This window comes from Vicugna pacos, chromosome 3 (assembly GCF_048564905.1).
Source record: "Vicugna pacos chromosome 3, VicPac4, whole genome shotgun sequence".
NCBI classification, from domain to species: Eukaryota; Metazoa; Chordata; class Mammalia; order Artiodactyla; family Camelidae; genus Vicugna; species Vicugna pacos.
In genome coordinates this window covers 98160041-98178636 of record NC_132989.1, presented here as the reverse complement: position 1 = coordinate 98178636, position 18596 = coordinate 98160041, and the positions used below count along the sequence as shown (strand labels likewise).

At 33.0% G+C, this 18596-nt stretch overlaps 1 protein-coding gene and 1 pseudogene across 4 annotated transcripts in view; both read right to left on the bottom strand.

The window, feature by feature from the left end:
• Positions 1-453: 453 nt before the first annotated feature.
• ZFR (zinc finger RNA binding protein) overlaps positions 454-18596 on the bottom strand; it is a 74180-nt gene continuing 56037 nt past the window's right edge. For 3 of the 4 annotated variants that reach the window (XR_012071545.1, XM_072958808.1, XM_072958809.1), the window contains 3 exons: positions 6996-7107; positions 6788-6885; positions 454-2073 (listed from right to left, as the gene is read on the bottom strand). Coding sequence is in view for 2 of the 4 variants with exons in the window: in XM_072958808.1 (XP_072814909.1) it covers positions 1894-2073; positions 6788-6885; positions 6996-7107 (390 nt within the window). In the remaining 2 variants the exon portion in view is untranslated. Of the gene's footprint in view, positions 2074-6787; positions 6886-6995; positions 7108-18596 lie in introns of those variants that run through there. The other variant, XR_012071544.1, reaches the window with a different exon arrangement.
• LOC116280101 (small nucleolar RNA U3) lies at positions 8223-8364 on the bottom strand (annotated as a pseudogene).

Sequence of the window (18596 nt, the reverse complement as noted above, 5' to 3'; positions counted from 1 at the left end):
CATGATAAATATCAGTTGTCTCCTCTCTTAAGAGAACTTGAAAAACAAAATTCCAAAACTTTTACTGGGTGGCTAAATATTCAAGAGTAAAATGAGATCCAGAAAGATTACAAGGAAGGAAGGAAAGAAGGAGGAAAGAAAGAAAGAAGGAAGGAAGAGGAAAGGGAAGGAAAGGAAGGAAAGGAAAGGAAGAAGAGAGAGAAGAGAGAGAAGAGAAAAGAAGTCTGCCTGAGTTACAAAGATAGTACGTGAGAAATTTGGGAGAAGAGCCTGAGTCTCCTGTTCTATTTTCTCAGTGGTCATCTCCTACAGTCTCCTGGTCCTCTAAAAATCCAGGGGAAGATTCTGACCCAAAAGCAACCGAACCAATATGGTACTGCATAATACAATTTCCTGGAAATTATGTGTTCAGGTAACATCATTTGTCAGGAATAACAAGATGTAAGTACCCAATAAATTTGAATATGGTTTTACTGAAGCATTAGGTCATTTCAAAGCAAAAGCAGTTTATGATGTCAATTCTAACATATAATACATTTAAGTCATTATATGAATTTAAGTTTTTATTTGTGTATTTCACTGTAGTGCTGTGACAACAAAATGACATTTGTGTACCAGAGCATACATATATCAACAGTAAGATGTAACTTTTCATTACACCACTGCTAGAATAGTTAGCTTTTTGTAGGACACATAAGCATGTAAGATGGCCACACCAAATAATTTTCTGTTTTTTTTCTTTAGATAATCTTAATTTTTTAAATCAGTAATACTTTATCAACCTCACTGTTAATAGAACTGTAAGTTATCTGGGTGATGGGGTGTGGGGTAGGGGGCAGGGATCATTCAACTGTGTTATACTGTAATAGTTGCTAGAGTAATCTCACACACACCAATAAGGAACTGTCATAATTAAGGGCTAGTTACTGTTGTTAGTTGCACAATGATAAAGTTCTTTTGAAAATATTGGTTAGCCCACTTATATATGAAAAATGCCCTTTCCACTTATGCAGAAGAAAAAAATATTCAGAAAGTTATTTTTGGCCTTGCTATGTCAAAAAGTCAACTGTACAAAGATCTACGTGTCAAACCTAAAATTATAATTTTAAAAGTCTATTAAAAACAAAACTGTCATGCATTTTTATTATCAATTATGCAGAGGCTTTAAAACTGTTGCAAGACCATATAGTATATATTAGCTTTTATACTGCTAATAATGCACAACTGACAGCAAACTTGATTAGATTAACAGAAATATGTCTTAATTACATCTTTATATATCACACTAGAGAGACAAATGCCACAAGATCTGCAGAAACATTCAGTTCTGAGCACTTAAATGGCAGGATAACTTTTTTGTGTTGTAATCCGTCACACACAGAATAACAGAACAAAAGGAAAAAAATCCTGCAGTCTCACGTTACAAAAAAACGTACTGCTGTAAAATATTAAGAAGGGATAAAGGATATCTGTAACACAAAGTAACAACTAGTGTCAAAGAGCAAACAAAACCTCTAAATAAAAATATCAAAATACACATAGCAACTGAAGCACAAATACTGCATTAAATACAGTAAAGATTTAACAGGACTAGTTAATAAAAGACACAAATATGAGGGACCTAGGGCAACCAGTAAATAAAACCAAAATAATGGGGAAAAAAGTCAGAACCATTGTTTTTCCCCTAGTTGGAGCACAACTTTTTTGGGGGTGTCTTTCCATTCATATAATACCTAACACTGTACATTAAGATTTTAATGTCATAGAAAAACTTGGTTCTTCCATGTAATTCTTTGAATTCTTGATAATTTTTTCAAAGTAGACATTATTATGAATGAAAAACAGCCAACGAATGGGCACTTGTTTTTAACACTGCAGATTTACAGAAACTTTTTAAAAGTTATCATAATCTTTTTTGTCTTTTTTCCCCTCGGCTTCAAATCCATCAACTCCATCGCTATCCCTTCTTCGTTTCCTGTTGTTGTGGATGTTAAAACGTTGGCTCATTTGGGGTAGTGGATCCATGCCTAGAACTTTGTGTATCTGGCGGAATGCAAGGAGTCTCAGTGCAAACTGCAACAAAAAGAGCGAGAATTTAGTTAATTTAAAAAACCAGTATTAAGTCTTATTAGGTTTCTATCCCCATATAACAACATAAGAAAGCATGTTTAAGGAAAGAAACACATTGAACAATATTAAGTTTCACAAATGAAATACTCCATATGTTCTGATGTTTTTATTTTCAGGTTCTTTTGTGTGCATGCTATTTTGTTTTTTTAACATATAAATTAAAAAAATTAGTATTATGTTCATTAAAAACAAATAGAAAACCCTAAAACAACATACAGCAAAAGTGTATCACTAATTGAATGAACCTCTATTTAGTTCATATTCATGTATTTTCCCACTTTTTCTGTGGATGTCCATACATACACACATGCTCAAGGCCTGGAGTTCATATGCACACACACACAAACCTCCTCAGGTTTACAAAATGAGGATCATACTTCTTCAACTTGTTACTTCATGAACTAAGAAAAGACTTTCACTACATGGCAATGTATACACAGGAATGTTAGGCATCAGTGTCAAAAGATCTCATGATTTTTAAACTAGAGGGACTTTTGAGATATGATAGATACATTTTAAACTAATTTAAGGAGATTTTAGTCATCTGATTAAATGGCAACTTTTACTATATGGTTAAACCTTCAATGTAACTGCTTAGACTATTTTTTGAAATATAATTCATATATTTTAAGTGTCACTCTTTTAAAGTGTACAAGTCTGTGCTTTGTAGTATACTTACAAAGTTTTTCAACCATAATCAGTCTTTGATTTCAGAACATTTTCATCATCCCAAAAAGAAACCATATGGCGCAATAGCCATCATTGCTCAATCCCTCTACCCTAAAGCCTGCACAACCACTAACCTATTTTTCTATCTCTATAGATTTGTCTACTATGGACATTTCATATAAATGAAATCAGACAATATGACTTTTTGTATCTGGCTTTTTTCACATAGCGTAAGATTTTCAGGATTCACCTATACTGTAGCATGTATCAGCACCTCATTCCTTTTAATGGCTGAGTAATTTTCCACTGTATGGATATACTGTATTTGTTTATCCATCCATTCACTGGCTGATGGACACTTAGGTGGTTTCCACTTTTGGCAATTATGCACAGTGCTGCTATTTGTCTATACAGTATTTTTTTTGGGGGGGGTAATTAGGTTTATTTTTAAAATTTATTTTAATAGAGATACTGGGGATTGAATCCAGGATCTCATGCATGCTAAGCTCGTTCTCTACCACTGAGCTATACCCTCCCCCCTATAAAATTTTTAATGTACATACATTTTCAGTTCTCTTGGGTATATACCTAAGGAGTCAAACTGCTGGGTCATATGTTTAACTTACTGAGGAAGTGCCAAACTTTTCCAAAGTGGCTGCTGTTTAGACTGTTTTTAATCCTTGTTTGTTTTCTGAAGCTGAGATATAATTATTGATTACAATTATCCAGTGAGAATTTACTGTCCTAAAACTTTTTTCCAGATCAGATGATTCCGGTTTATTTACAACTTTGCCTTATATATTTGCTTTTTAAACCTTGAAAAGTCCCAAATCATATGTGCTCAGAACATGATACTGCATTCTGCTTATGCCTGCAATTCTGAATTTTTGACAGTACTGGGTGCTTCTCTATCTCATTTATTCTATAAGGCTGTTAACTTTCTGAAGTGAAACCAGGAATATTTATCATAATAAAATACTCATTCTTTATTTAAAGAGACTTATAAAAGGTCCTTCTCAAAGATAAACAGAATGTTTTCTTCTGTATGAAATGAAAATATCCAAAGATATCTACTGCATAATAATGAATAGTAACACATTTCTACAGAGATATTGTTACTGATCATCAGCCTGTTCTAATACTAGGAGTTTCTAAATGTAAGAATACTCCAGTAAGGAAAAGTATGATAGCCATTTGATGCTGGAGTGAGCACTCTATAAGCTTTCGTTCTGCATATGGTTTGCACGTATTTCTAACACCTGGCAAGAGAGAGAATTCTAGTGTAATTGGCAATTATTTAGCAGCAAACAAAACTTGAGAATACTGAAATTATTCCTATACAAAGTCATTTTGGAGTTTTTAGACAATATCAAAGAAAACTTACAGTTTATTTAATTCCTTTTATGAGGGGGAGGATTAACCTTATAAATGTGCCTTTTAAAAGGTACACTGTTCTACTGGACACCTATAAGAAGGGATGTGAATAAATGACAAAGGTACATCTTGCAGAAGCAATTTAAAAAGGTTACTAGAGAATAGTACATACAGAGTCATAAAAAGAAAAAAAAAGGTAAACATTATGGAAGGAAAAGAATAGTCCCAGACAGAGACAAAGGAAGGAAGAGAATTATTGACATGGGTACTACAGGCCACCAAAACCAAACTGAAACTGACACGGGTACAATCTACAGAGCTTATTCAGATTTCACCAGTCATACATATACTTGTTTACATGTTTTGCAACTACCACGTGTTTGGCCTGGAATAACCACCAACACAAGACACTAAACTGTACCATCACCACAAGACTCCCTTTATAGTATCACCCAAACTTCTCCCATATTCCTAACTTCTAGGAACCACTGATCTGTTCTCCATCTCTATAATTGTGATTTCATGATTGTTACATAAATGGAATGATGCAGTAATGTTACTTCCCCACATTCATTTATTCATTACTCAAGGACGGTTGATGTACACTATTATACAAGTTACAGGTATACAATATGGTAATTCACAATTTTTAATTGTAAATATTGGCTATATTCCCCACGTTGCACAATATATCACTGTAGCTTACTCTATACCTAAGTTTGTACCTTGTAATCCCCTGTCCCAATATAGCCCCTTCCACCTCCCCACTGGTAACCACTAGTTTGTTCTCTATATCTGTGAGTCTGCTTCTTTTTTGCTATATTCACTAGTTTGTTGTATTTTTTAGATTCCACATATAAATATCATACAGTATTTGTTTTTCTCTGTCTGACTTACTTCACTTAGCATAATACCCTCCAAGTCCATCCACGTTGCTGCAAATGGCAAAATTTCATTCTTTTTAATGGCTGAGTAGTATTCCATTGTGTATGTATATGTGTGTGTGCATATATATATATCTATATATATATCTCTTGTTTATCTATCATATGTTGATGGACACTTAGGTTGCTTCCATATCTTGGCAACTGTCAATAATGCAGCTATGAACATTGACCGGGGTGCTTGTATCTTTTCAAGCTAGCATTCTTGTTTTTTTTTTCAGATACATATCCAGAAGTGGAATTGCTGTATCACATGGTAGTTTTATTTTTAGTTTTTTGTGAAACCTCCATACTGTTTTCCAGTGGCTGCACCAATTTACTTTTCCACCAATAGTGTACAAGACTTCCCTTTTTTCCACCATAACTTCTTCACTTTTAACTAGGACATTTCTAACTACCTCTTAAAACCAGACTACTTTCTTTAAAGTCACATTAAAAGAAAATTGCCTTCCTTTCAAATACAAATTCTCTTAAATTTTCGAATACCCTGCTCCTAACCCAAAATTTATAAATAATTCCTTCTTTAAGTACTAAGGGAGAAAGAAAAGAAAAGACACCTACGGTAACTTTCTTCTGCCTTAGAAAATTAAACCCAAAGAAATAAAAACAAAACAAAGCTTGTTTAACACACGTGAATTGGAAGTCCACAGTCTGTTAGATTTCATAATCTTCTATTACTATTGACTCACCCACAATATACTTTAAGCATAACAATTTACTTTAATCCTGGTATCTTCCAAATTCCAAATCATTCTTGCCAGAACAGATCAAGCTCAACTGCCTTACAGTGGATTATTATTGTTTACAGCTAGTAGCCATTTCTCCTCTTAGTACACTTCTGAGTCAAAAAAAGAAAACTACAGCAGTTCTAGATTGACTGAAATTTTAACTCATTTAATCTTCCCACCAATCCTATTTGAGATAGATACTGCTTCCCCCCTTATAGATTAGATAAAGAGCTGGTATTCAAACTCAGGAGTCGTGACTCCAGAGTCCACAGTTTTAATTACTGTATTAGATGGCCTTTTTAGTGGTAGGAAAGGCTAAATAATAGCAAAAATTACCATACACCACACAGCACATCACTTTTGTACAACCAGAGGACATGGTTTCTCTACTGATCTTTTTTTTTAATTCAAGTATAGTCGATTTACAATGTTGTATTAATTTCTGGTGTACAGCATAGTGATTCAGTTTTGTGTGTGTGTATAATTCCTTTTCATACTCTTTTTCATTATAAACTATTACAAGGTATTGAATGTAGTCCCCCATGCTATACAATAAGACCTGTTGTTTATCTATTTTATTCATAGTAGTTACTATCTGCAAAACCCAAACTCCCAATTTATTCCTCCCTACCCCCTACAACCAGAGGACATAGTTTCTCTACTGATTCTAACATATAATGTAATAACCAGATTTAATGACACTGAAAATACTGTTGTGTTTTTGTATTTATATAATACATTTAATAAGATACATAGTTAAAACAATAAAATTTAAGATTATATTAATGCAATCTAGTTTAAATTATATCCCCTCTAAGGGCTTATTTACTAAAGTAGAAGAAGAAATAATTTTATACAGTGACTTCTTCTAAAGGACAATTATAAAAAACCAAAACCTGAAGGGCAGTGAACAAAGCTTTGGGATTAGGAACACACTGGTACCTGCGCACTGGATGTGATGTCTTCACGCTGCTGGTCAGTCATTGTTGCCAAGGTATCAAAGGGATCCTTCTCACAAGGATCCAGAAGTCCAGGACTACCTACAGCAATCACCAGAGGGTAAAAGAAGAATTAGCATTATCCATTTCTAAGAGAAAGAATTCTTATTTAACCATCAAACACAAACATTAAAAATGAAGTTAAAACTTACCTTTAAGAATAATCCCTGAAGAAATGCACTCAAAAACTCTTCTCAGTGCATCTCCAGGGCTCTGAGGACTCGAAGCACTACTGATTGCTTTCTCTACTAGTAACTCCATAGCCTAAAAATAAAAACATAAAAATGTGTTTAACAGCTTACAGCCAAAGGAATTAATCATTTTCAAACACCAGAATGACAAACTGCTTGTGAAACTATCATTAAAAATTTTAAAGATTGAAAAAGTTACATAGAACAAATCACAAAAAGAAAATAAAAATTACATAATATAAAATCAAAATTAAGTAAAACAAAAATTAATAAAGCAATGTATAATCTGCATTTTAAAAGTATTTTGCAATTTATGCTTAATGAAAAAATAGAATAGGGTTTTTTTGTTTTTTATTTTTAGTTATTATTATCCTTTCCAACTCTTTAGATATTTAGGGCTCACATACATTTGTTCCTTATACTTACATACTGGTAATACTAAGGAGTTAGAGCAGGATTTTCTTTACAAACAATGGATGTTATCTAAACTTTCACTGAATGCACAATTAGACATCTATTATCCTTAAGGGAAATTATGCTTTCACTGTAAATTGCATTTGAGAGACTCAAAATCTAAACTGATGACTAGAAGACAAAAGTAAAAGTATAGATATAGATCTAGAAGTGTTGTAAAGAGTATCTTATTAGAAAAATTTGCTTCCATTTAGGTTTCAAAAATTGAGATATAATTCACATAAGATTCACTCTTTCAAGGTATATAATTCAGTGGTTTTTAGTACATTTACAAAGTTGTTCAGCCATAACCACTCCCTAATTTCAGAACATTTTCATCACCCACAAAAGAAACTCCAACCTCAAAAGCAGTCTTTTTCCATTCTCCCTTTTCTCTAACCTCTGGCAACCACTAAACCACTTTCTATTTCTATAGATTTGCCTCTTCTAGATATTTCATACAACTTGAACCTTATAATATGTGACTTTTTGTGTCTGGCTTCTTTCACTTAGCATAATGTTTAAGGTTCACCCACGTTGTAGCTTTTACTTAAATTTTAAATAAGATCACCAAGATTAATTCAAAGAAACTACATAGACTGGAACTCGAATGAACATCTTAAAATGACAGTGAAGCTGAAAATACCTTAGTGAGAACTCATTCTTAAAAAGTATACTTAAAAAGCTCATAGATCTAATCCAAGGTAACAACTACATCCACCTATTCACGCCAAGGCCACTTACTCAGATATTTTAAATAATAACGCTTTTTTTTTCTATTTATTTATCCTCCTCCTCATGGTTTCCGGTGCTCTACGTGTTCAGAGAAACTTCTCTAGTAACAAACTATAGAAATGATCCCTGAAAGTACAGTCTTAAGAATAATTCTTAAAAGATTGGACATGTGGAGATTCTAGTACCAAACAAGTTAAGAATGAACTGTAAGAAAACTGATGTATGTATGTGCATGACCGGGACATTGCACTGTACATCAGAAATTGACACATTATAACTGATTGTACTTCAATACAAAAGAAAAGAATAAACTGTAAGAGAGATGGGAATTTAAAGAGACAGCGTACATTAACAGCTACAAAAAAATGATAACTGAAAGCATGCGACTGGAAAAAATCTGAGAAAGGATGTTAATAATGATAAATGCAAATCACAACAGACAATTTAAATGGTCCAGTTTATTCAGTTGAAGAATGCAGGAAGATGTTCCAGACACTTTTAAAGGATTTTTCATTAAAAATTTTTAGTATTTTAAGGAATCAGCTTCAGTTATCTAGACAATTCTATGAATATGTAATCTCTCTACTTTCCAGACAAGTATTATTTCAACATGTCCAAAAGACTGAAATTTTTTTAAAAATTTGTTTTGGTTCTTTTTTTATTTTGGGGGGGGAGATAATTAGGTTTATTTATTTATTTTAATGGAGGTACTGGGGACTGCATGCTAAGTGTGAGCCTTACCACTGAGCTCTATGCTCCCCTCACCAAAAGACTGAAATCTTTGAAGATAAAGATTGTCAAATGTCATTTATTTTGAATCCCTTTGCCTAGCATTAGTGGCCAGCACATAGAAAACACTCAACAAATATTTATGAAACAGTATTTTTAGAAGGAATGTGAAAATAATCCTGCTGATTAGAAGAAATCATGGGTTATAATTAGCAACCTACTAAAATACAAAATTGATCAAGTCTTAAGCAACTTTCCAAAAATATCTCAAATTTATAAATCCTTTTAGAGACTGTTGGGGAAAAATAAGTATCAGATAATCAGCTATAATATAGGTATATCAAGATATAAAATGTGTTTCACATTAATTCAAAGCTTTTTCAAAATCTGCTTACTAATTGACCTCAGAAGTGGGAATTTGCGATTTACACTTGCATAATAAGGTAGAAACTAACTAAAACCAAGAAAGAAATGGAATTATTTATGGAACACAAAAGGTCTATATATTAAATCACATAATAAAACTAAGTCAATTATCTGCCTTCTGAGATATCTGCTGTGGAGCAAGGAATTTAAAAATACTAATTTTCTATGGAACATGGTTGTTCTCTAAGGAGATGCCTATAGTTAAGAAATCAACAAAAGTAGAATATATGAGGTTTATAAACTGAAATGTATGCATTCAAAAGTAAAAGGGCAACATCAAAGATGAACAGAATCAAATTAGGGAAATTATATTTAGGCTTTATTGTACAGGATCTTGGTGGCTAGTGTTATTAAAAGAGAAATGTTCTCTTAAATATTAAATGATGTGAAACCTATGTGACATTTGCTTTAAAAAACACTCATGAGGTATTATTTTTCCTTCTTATCTTTAATAGTAGTAATAAGAACAACACTTACTAATTGTAGGCACCATGCTCAACACTTTAAATGCATGGTTTCATTTAATTTGTCCAAACTAGATGCCATTATACCACAATTTTAAAGATTAAACAAACAAAAAACTTTAAAAGAGGGCTAGGATTTGAATCAGTCAGGTCTAACTGACTTTTAATGCAAACCTAGTTTTTGTTTTTTTTTAAACTACAACTCTGTTCTAATAAAGATTCTTTACAATGAATGATCCAGACAGGTAACATTAACTAGTTTCCTTGGATGTTAGTTTCTAATTCTGGTACAGGTAAAAGGCCATGTTTAGGAAAAAAAAACAAAACAAAACTAACTCCCCTCCCCCCAAAAAACCCTTAGGAGACTGTGGTAACACAGGTACTTTCACTTAGGGGGAGTGTAAACATGCAAAATCTTAAAAAAAAAAAAATCCCACAATTGGCAAGTTCAAAGGCACATACATCCATATCTAATGAACTCAGCAATGTCAGTACTTAAGACTTACCATAGGACTATTACACTTAAACCACAAAAAGTGTTCAGTGTGGCTGTTTGTCTGTTAATGGGCTGGAAACAATCTAAATACCTAACACCGGGAAGTCTGGCTAACTAACTGTAATAGTTGCAGTTATCCTCTTTACAATTACAGCTAACTTACTGACTGTTTATTATATATACTAAGCACTGTTCTAAGCCTTTACATATACTAACCAATTTTAATCTTTATGTGCATGATAGACTTCTCATTCCTAAGTCCATGAGTAGGATGTTACATTTTTGTAATTATATTTGAATGCTTCATACTCATCAATTCTTAATAAAAACTGTCATGTCTTCTTTAAAAAAAGTTTACTCACAGCTTCTGGTGATTTGAGGGTATTTATGTACTTCAGTACATGGTTTTTGTTATGGAACAGCTAAGTGCTAAGTTATCATCTTTGAGCTAAATGAGTGAAATGATACAGTTCAAATATAATCTGCTAATTCTTTTGCAAGCTAAAAGAATGTTAGTTCTTTGCCCTGTGATGTCTGTGTCCTATCATTTAAAACCTCTAAAACTGACAGGAGCTCTCTTACTACAAGCCACCATCACTAAAATCTAATTTACTTATACTCCTGAAAAATCCATAAAGTATGTGGAAAGAAATGCTGAATCATATATTTTAACTGATATTTGCGCAGAATACACTTATATACATTTATGGCAGTTTTGTCAGCCTCTTTTTTGGGGATTTTTCTCCTCACATTTGATTTTTTTTTAAGTGAGATAAAATGCACATAAAATAACTATTTTAAAGCTAAACAATCCAGTGCATTTAGTATATTTACTATGTTGTATACCACCACCTAGATCTAGTTCAAAACATTTCTATTACTCCAAAATAAACCCCCTGGCCCATTAAACGTTTCTCCTCATTTCCTCAGTCCCTCCTTCCCCTAAGTCTCTAGCAACCACCAATGTACACTCTGTTTGTATGGATTTGTCTATTCTGGATATTTCATACAAATGTAATCATATAATGCATGACATTTTGTGTCTGGCTTCCTTAAATTAGCATAATGTTTTAGAGGTTCATCCTGGCTATAATAATAGATCATTCTCTTTCATAAAATATTCCTCAGCCTAATATACACTGTTTAGAAATAAACTATATAATAAACATTAAAAAATTAACTATATGCCTTTTTGTAATTTATAGAAGGTATACCATTCTAAAGGAAGTGTAGACTCTACATCAGCAATTCTGATGTCAAACCAATCTTACAAGAGATTTTAACCTCTATTTTCTTTACTTCATCACCACAGATTTAGGACAAAAGCAGAACTAATTTGAATGCAGAGTATCATTAGCAGCACTTACTGCAGTGGTAAAGGAAAAGCCTACATGCTGGTGTTACTGAAGACTTGTTCAAGTTAAGTAATCTGAATACTAAATAAATTGGAAGATTAATAAAGTTCATTAGAAGGGGGGGGAGGTATAGCTCAGTGGCAGAGTGCTTGCTTAGCATGTACAAGGTCCTGGGTTCAATCTCTAATTCCTCCATTAAAGTAAATAAATAGATCGAATTACCTCCTCCCACAAAAAATAAATAAATTAAAAAAATTAAGTTCATAAGAATTTCAAATTTCTTTTACGAAAATCAAGAAGAAAAGTTATTCTCTGCTTAAGGTGATAGCACAAAGCCAAATCTCAAGATCTCTTAACCCCAAAACCTGATTATGATTAAGAAATATGTAATGATGCACATTAATGCCACCCAAGCAAAAAAAAAAATAACAGCTTCAACTAAACAGTATAAAAGGCCAATGAAAGAGAGAACATTTCTGTTGCTCCTAATTTGGCTCTCTAATAAATGAATGAGGAAGGGATTAGTTTAGCGAAAAAATTTTCTAACCGTAAGATCCTCTTCTGACCACTTTCCATCCAACCAGAGAAAGGAAAAATTAATAGAACTTACCATCTTGAAAACTCTTTGTGGAAGACAAGGAAGGAAGAGCAGAAGAATAGTAATTATCCATATCTAATTATCTCTAATAATAAAATAGGCATTTGATTAACATGTAGATAAAAGAAAAAATAAGTAAGGTAAGGTCATCCAAAAGAGTAATAGGTAGGGAAAAATTAATATCATAGATGGCTGTGAACTCTAAACACAGGTGTCCCAAAGTGGCTTTACATACCCAATACCCTCTGTTAGGTCAGGGAAACAGAAGCTGTTCTTGAAAGGAGATAGTGAATAGGCTCAGGAAACAGCAGTTTCTGCATAAGCAAAGGCTCTGTGAGCCCAATCTGCATTTGCAACCTGAAGCCTGAAGGTATGCCAATGGAATCCTCCTTCACAGACTGTGACGGCACACTCAATCAGGACTAGGAGAGAGAAAGCCCATGTCTGTAATAAGGCTGCACACAGCCAAACCCTACTCTTTTTCATAAATAATCCTCAAAGCAGAGCTGATGGAGGAAGAAAAAGAAAAGATATTTAAAAAGGTGTGGACAAATTCAAGGACAAATCTTATTTGGATGTCTCAGCATAGAAGGATGATTCTGCAATGAAACTACAATGCTAAGCACTAACGAGATGAAAAAAATTAAAACCAGACATGACACCTTCACATTTGGGTAGAACACAGCATGAAAAATAGAAATGAAAACTCTATTCTCTGTGGACTTTGACAATTTGTTATTGTGTATAACAAATGTGTAGCTCTAGTGCAGAATGTTGGGGGGGAGGCTATGCATGTGTAGGGGCAAAGTATATGAGAACTCTGTACTTCCTGCTCAATTTTGCTGCAAACCAACAACTGCTTTAAAAAATAATGTCTATTAAAAAAATTTACTCTGAAAGAGTCTTAATTTAAGGGAATGAATATCCCCTAATGTTCTGAGTTATAAGAGCACTTGATAAATACAAAAAGCCAATAAAATTAAGAGCTCAAAGTTGAGATGAAAAGGAAGACCACAAAACTAATAAAGAAAACTGAAATGCAAAATAACATTATTATAGAACAAATAAATGAGCCATAAATAGCAGAGAAGACTAGGATATAGCTGAAGACTAAGCTACTGTCAAAGAGACACATGAGAAATTAGAACAAAGATGAAAATAATCACAAACATAACAGACGTGTAGGACAAAGGCAATCCAATAGAAGAATTGGTGTCCCTGAAAATAGAGAATCATATTAACCAGATATAACAGGAGACTGCTTCCCCCCCAACTGAAAGAAAAATTGAATCTGTAGGACAAAAGGACATAAATTTCAATGAAATGCTGTTATTAAATAACAGATTCCAAGACATAATTTGGCTAAGTTACTGAAATTCAAGATTAAAGAAAGAATTCTTTTAGCAGCCTGTAGAAAAAGTAAAGGCAAAATATTAGGCTGGACTTAGATTTAGTAATACTCAATGCTAGAAAATAATGGAACAACACCAATAAATGGAGGAACTTACAACGTATTTTCTCAAATAAATAATGGTAATTGGCAAAGATTTTCAAACATGAAAGAAATTTTAAAAAACTTACAACACATTTTGATTAAAAACTATTTGATGATAAAACGCAATCAAAAAATGAAAAGAAGCATCTCCAGAAAAAGACCTGCTAGTTGGCAATGAACCATTTTAAATACAAAATATTAAACAACCAAAGGGATATGACTAGAGAAGGTAAGTATAGTTATTTTTACACTTTTAAAGTTTAAAAAAAAGCATTAGGTGTAAATTTCCTTGTCTTCAGTAGAATCAGCATATACTGAGTAAGACAGATAAATTAAGAAACAGGTTTAAATACATTACTTAAAGAAATGAATGAAACAAAAGAAAATATAACAAAAATCTCAAAACAGGATTGGGGCGGAGGAAGGAAGTGGTAATTTTCTCAGCTTTTATAGATGACAGGTTAATAGATGTTATCTCAAATTATTAAAGAAATAGATGAATGCAAATACTACATCAAACTATAAGGGCAACACCAATTATCTAAATAACCAGAAGAAACACACACACACAACAAAGAACAAGAAAAGGATAAGAATTACGGTAAAGGACAGAAGAAAATAAAGGAAACAAACAGAATTGTATCAGACAAATGCTAACAAAAAAAGCCATATTTTAGGAGGGTGGGGGTCCAGATGAAATAAGTGAAAGGGATTTAGAGGTATAAACTTCTAGCTAAAAGACAAATAACTCATAGGGATCTAAGTGCACACAGGGGAACATAGTAAATAATATTGTAATAACTTCATATGGTAAAAGATGGCAACTGGTCTTATTGCAATAACCATTTCATAATGTATAAAAATACTGAATTGTAAAATCTTTTCAGGTGTACAAGAAAGAAACATTCTATGTATACCTGAAAGAAATATTGTATGTTAGTTTTAATTTTTTTAAAAAAAGCTAGAGTTTTGATACTAAGAAATGGGCAAGATGTTAACTAATGGCAGAAATGTTAATTAAATGCCCTTTACAATGACACAGGGTTCAAATTCACAATAACATAACTATACTAAGTATTTATGTCCAAAACATTACTGCAACAAAACAGTAAAGCACTAACTGTAGAAAACACAACAGAAATAGATTTTATTTAATTCATCCTTGTCAGTTCATGGACAGATGAAGTAGACAAAACATATGTAAAGAAAGGAAATGGGAATTCAAAGTCCTGAATGAAAAAAAGATGCAGCCTAGGACACTCTATCCAGCAAGGCTATCCTTTAGAATAGAAGGAGAGATAAATAACTTCACAGACAAGCAAAAACTAAAAGAGTTTAGCAACACTAAACCCATGCTAAAAGAAATATTGACAGGTCTACTATAAATAGAAAAGAAGCAGGATGCTACAAAAATGAGAAACTCATAACTGGAAGGTGATAACTACCATGAATTCCAAGTAGAATAAACAAAAAATTGTAAAAGAAGACATCTGAATCATTAAGAGCATGAGAGGGAAGCAAGAAAATAGAGTATTTTTTTTCTTTCTTTTTTAAATTTTTTGTTCTCAGTAGGATGGTTTGAGATTATATTACTATCTGTTTAGTACAAACAGTTATAGTAACAGGTTAATAGACTTACAAAATAGGGAATCACAAGCCAAAAACTTACAAGTGAGTCACAAAAATTAAATAAAATTCAAGATAATACAAAGGAAAATTACCAAACCACAAAAAGAAAAAGAAAGGAACAAAGAGGAAATACCAAATCAACTGAAATAGTAAGTTCAAAATGGCAATAAACACTCATCTATCATTAATTACTGTAAATGTTAATGGACTAAATGCTCCAGTCAAAAGACACAGAGTGGCAGACTGGATAATAAAGCAAGAACCTTCAATATGCTGCACACAAGAGACCCACTTTAGGGAGAAGGACACATATAGATTGAGAGTGAAAGGATGGAAAGAGATATTCCATGCAAATGGAAAAGCCAAAAAAGCAGGTGTAGCAGTACTGATTTCAGACAAAACAGATTTTAAAACAAGGGCCATAAAGAAAGATAAAGAAGGACATTTTATAATGATTAAAGGAATAATACATGATGAGGATATTACAATCAATATATATGCACCCAATATAGGAGCACCTAAGTACATAAAACAACTACTAACAGAGATAAAGGGGAAATTGATGGGAATACAATCATTGTTGGAGATTTTAACATCACATTAACATCACTAGATAGATCTTCCAGACAGAAAATAAGACAACAGAGAAATTAGATGATACAATAGAAAAATTAGATTTGGTGGATATTTTCAGAGCATTACACCCCCCCAAAATAGGATATACATTCTTTTCAAGTGCACATGGAACATTTTCTAGGATTGATCATGTACTCGGGCACAAAAAAAGCCTCAACAATTTTAAGAAGATAAGAAGTACCTCAAGCATATTTACTGACCACAATGCCATGAAACTAGAAATCAACTACAGAGAAACAAAAGGAGAAAAAAAGGAAAGCATGGAGATTAAACATGCTATTAAAAAAAACCAATGGATCAATGATGAAATCAAAGTTGAAATTAAAAAATATCTTGAGACAAATGAAAATGAAAACACAACCACACAAAACTTATGGGATGCACCAAAGGCAGTGCTAAGAGGGAGGTTTATAGCGATACAGGCCTTTCTCAAAAAAAGAAGAACAATCTCAAATAAACAATCTAACCCACCAGCTAAAAGAACTAGAAAAAGAGCAAAAACACTCAAAAGTCAGCAGAAGGAAGGAAATAATAAACATCAGGGAGGAAATAAAATAGAGGTTTAAAAAACAATACAAAAAAATCAATCAAACCAAAAGCTGGAATTTTGAAAGAGTAAATAAAATCGACAAACCTCTGGCCAAACTCACGAAGAAGAAAAAAGAGACAGCACAAATAAGCAAAATAAGAAAGGAAAATGGAGAAATCACAACAAATAACATAGAAATACAGAATATCATATGAGAGTATTATGAAAAACTATATGGAACCAAAATGGATAACCTAGAGGAGATGGACAAGTTTCTAGAAACATACAGTCCACCAAGACTGAATCAAGAAGAAACTGACCACTTGAACAAACCGATCACTAGAAATGAAATAGAAATAGCAATTAAAAACCTCCCTACAAATAAAAGTCCAGGACCGGACGGCTTCACTGGGGAATTCTACCAAACATACAAAGAACTCATACCAGTCCTCAAACTCTTCCAGAGGACTGAAAAAGAGGGAGTACTCCCAAACTCATTCTATGAAACTACCATCACCCTGATACCAAAACCAGGCAAAGACACCACCAAAAAAGAGAAGTACAGACCATTATCACTGATGAACAGAGATGCAAAAATCCTTACCAAAATACCAGCAAATAGAATCCAACAGCACATAAAAAAGATTATACATCATGATCAAGTGGGGTTCATCCCAGGGACACAAGGATGATTCAATATATGCAAATCAAAGTGTACATCACATCAACAAGAGAAAGGACAAAAACCACATGATCATCTCAATAGATGCAGAAAAAGCTTCTGATAAAATTCAACACCCATTTATGATAAAAACTCTCATCAAAGTGGGTACAGAAGGAACATATCTCAACATAATAAAAGCTATATATGACAAACCTACAGCCAGCATAGTACTCAACGGTGAAAAACTCAAAAGCTTCCCACTAAAATCTGGGACAAGACAAGGCTGCCCACTATCACCACTCCTATTCAACATAGTCCTGGAAGTCCTAGCCACAGCAGTCAGGCAAGAGAAAGAAATAAAAGGGATCCAAATTGGAAAAGAAGAGGTAAAAGTGTCACTATATGCAGATGGCATGATACTAGAAAACCCTAAAAGGTCCAGACAAAAACTACTAGAAATAATTGAAGAATTCAGCAAGGTAGCAGGTTACAAGACTAACGTTCAAAAATCAGTTGCATTTCTTTACACTAACGATGAATCAACAGAAAAAGAAGGTAAAGAAACAATTCCCTTTAAAATAGCACCCAAAGTAATAAAATACCTAGGAATAAATCTAACTAAGGAGGTGGAAGACTTATACACGGAAAACTATAAAACACTGATTAAGGAAATTAAAGAAGACTTAAAAAAATGGAAAGATATCCCATGCTCCTGGATTGGAAGAACCAATATTGTTAAAATGGTCATACTGCCCAAGGCAATCTATAGATTTAATGCAATCCTTATCAAATAACCCAGGACATATTTCATAGAACTAGAACAAAATCATAATAAAATTTATATGGAACCACAAAAGACCTAGAATTGCCAAAGCATTACTGAAGAGAAAGAAAGAGGCTGGAGGAATAACTCTCCCAGACTTCAGACAATACTACAGTCATCAAGACAGCATGGTATTGGTACAAAAACAGACATATGGACCAATGGAACAGAACAGAGAGCCCAGAAATGAACCCACAAACTTTTGGTCAACTAATCTTCGACAAAGGAGGCAAGAATATACAGTGGAATAAAGACAGTCTCTTCAGCAAATGGTGTTGGGGAAACTGGACAGTAGCATGTAAATCAATGAAGCTAGAACACTCCCTTACATCATACACAAAAATCAACTCAAAATGGATCAAAAACTTAAACATGAGACAAGATACAATAAACCTCCTAGAAGAAAATATAGGTAAAACATTACCTGACATACATCTCAAAAATGTTCTCCTAGGGCAGTCTACCCAAGAAATAGAAATAAAAGCAAGAATAAACAAATGGGACCTAATTAAACTTACAAGCTTCTGCAC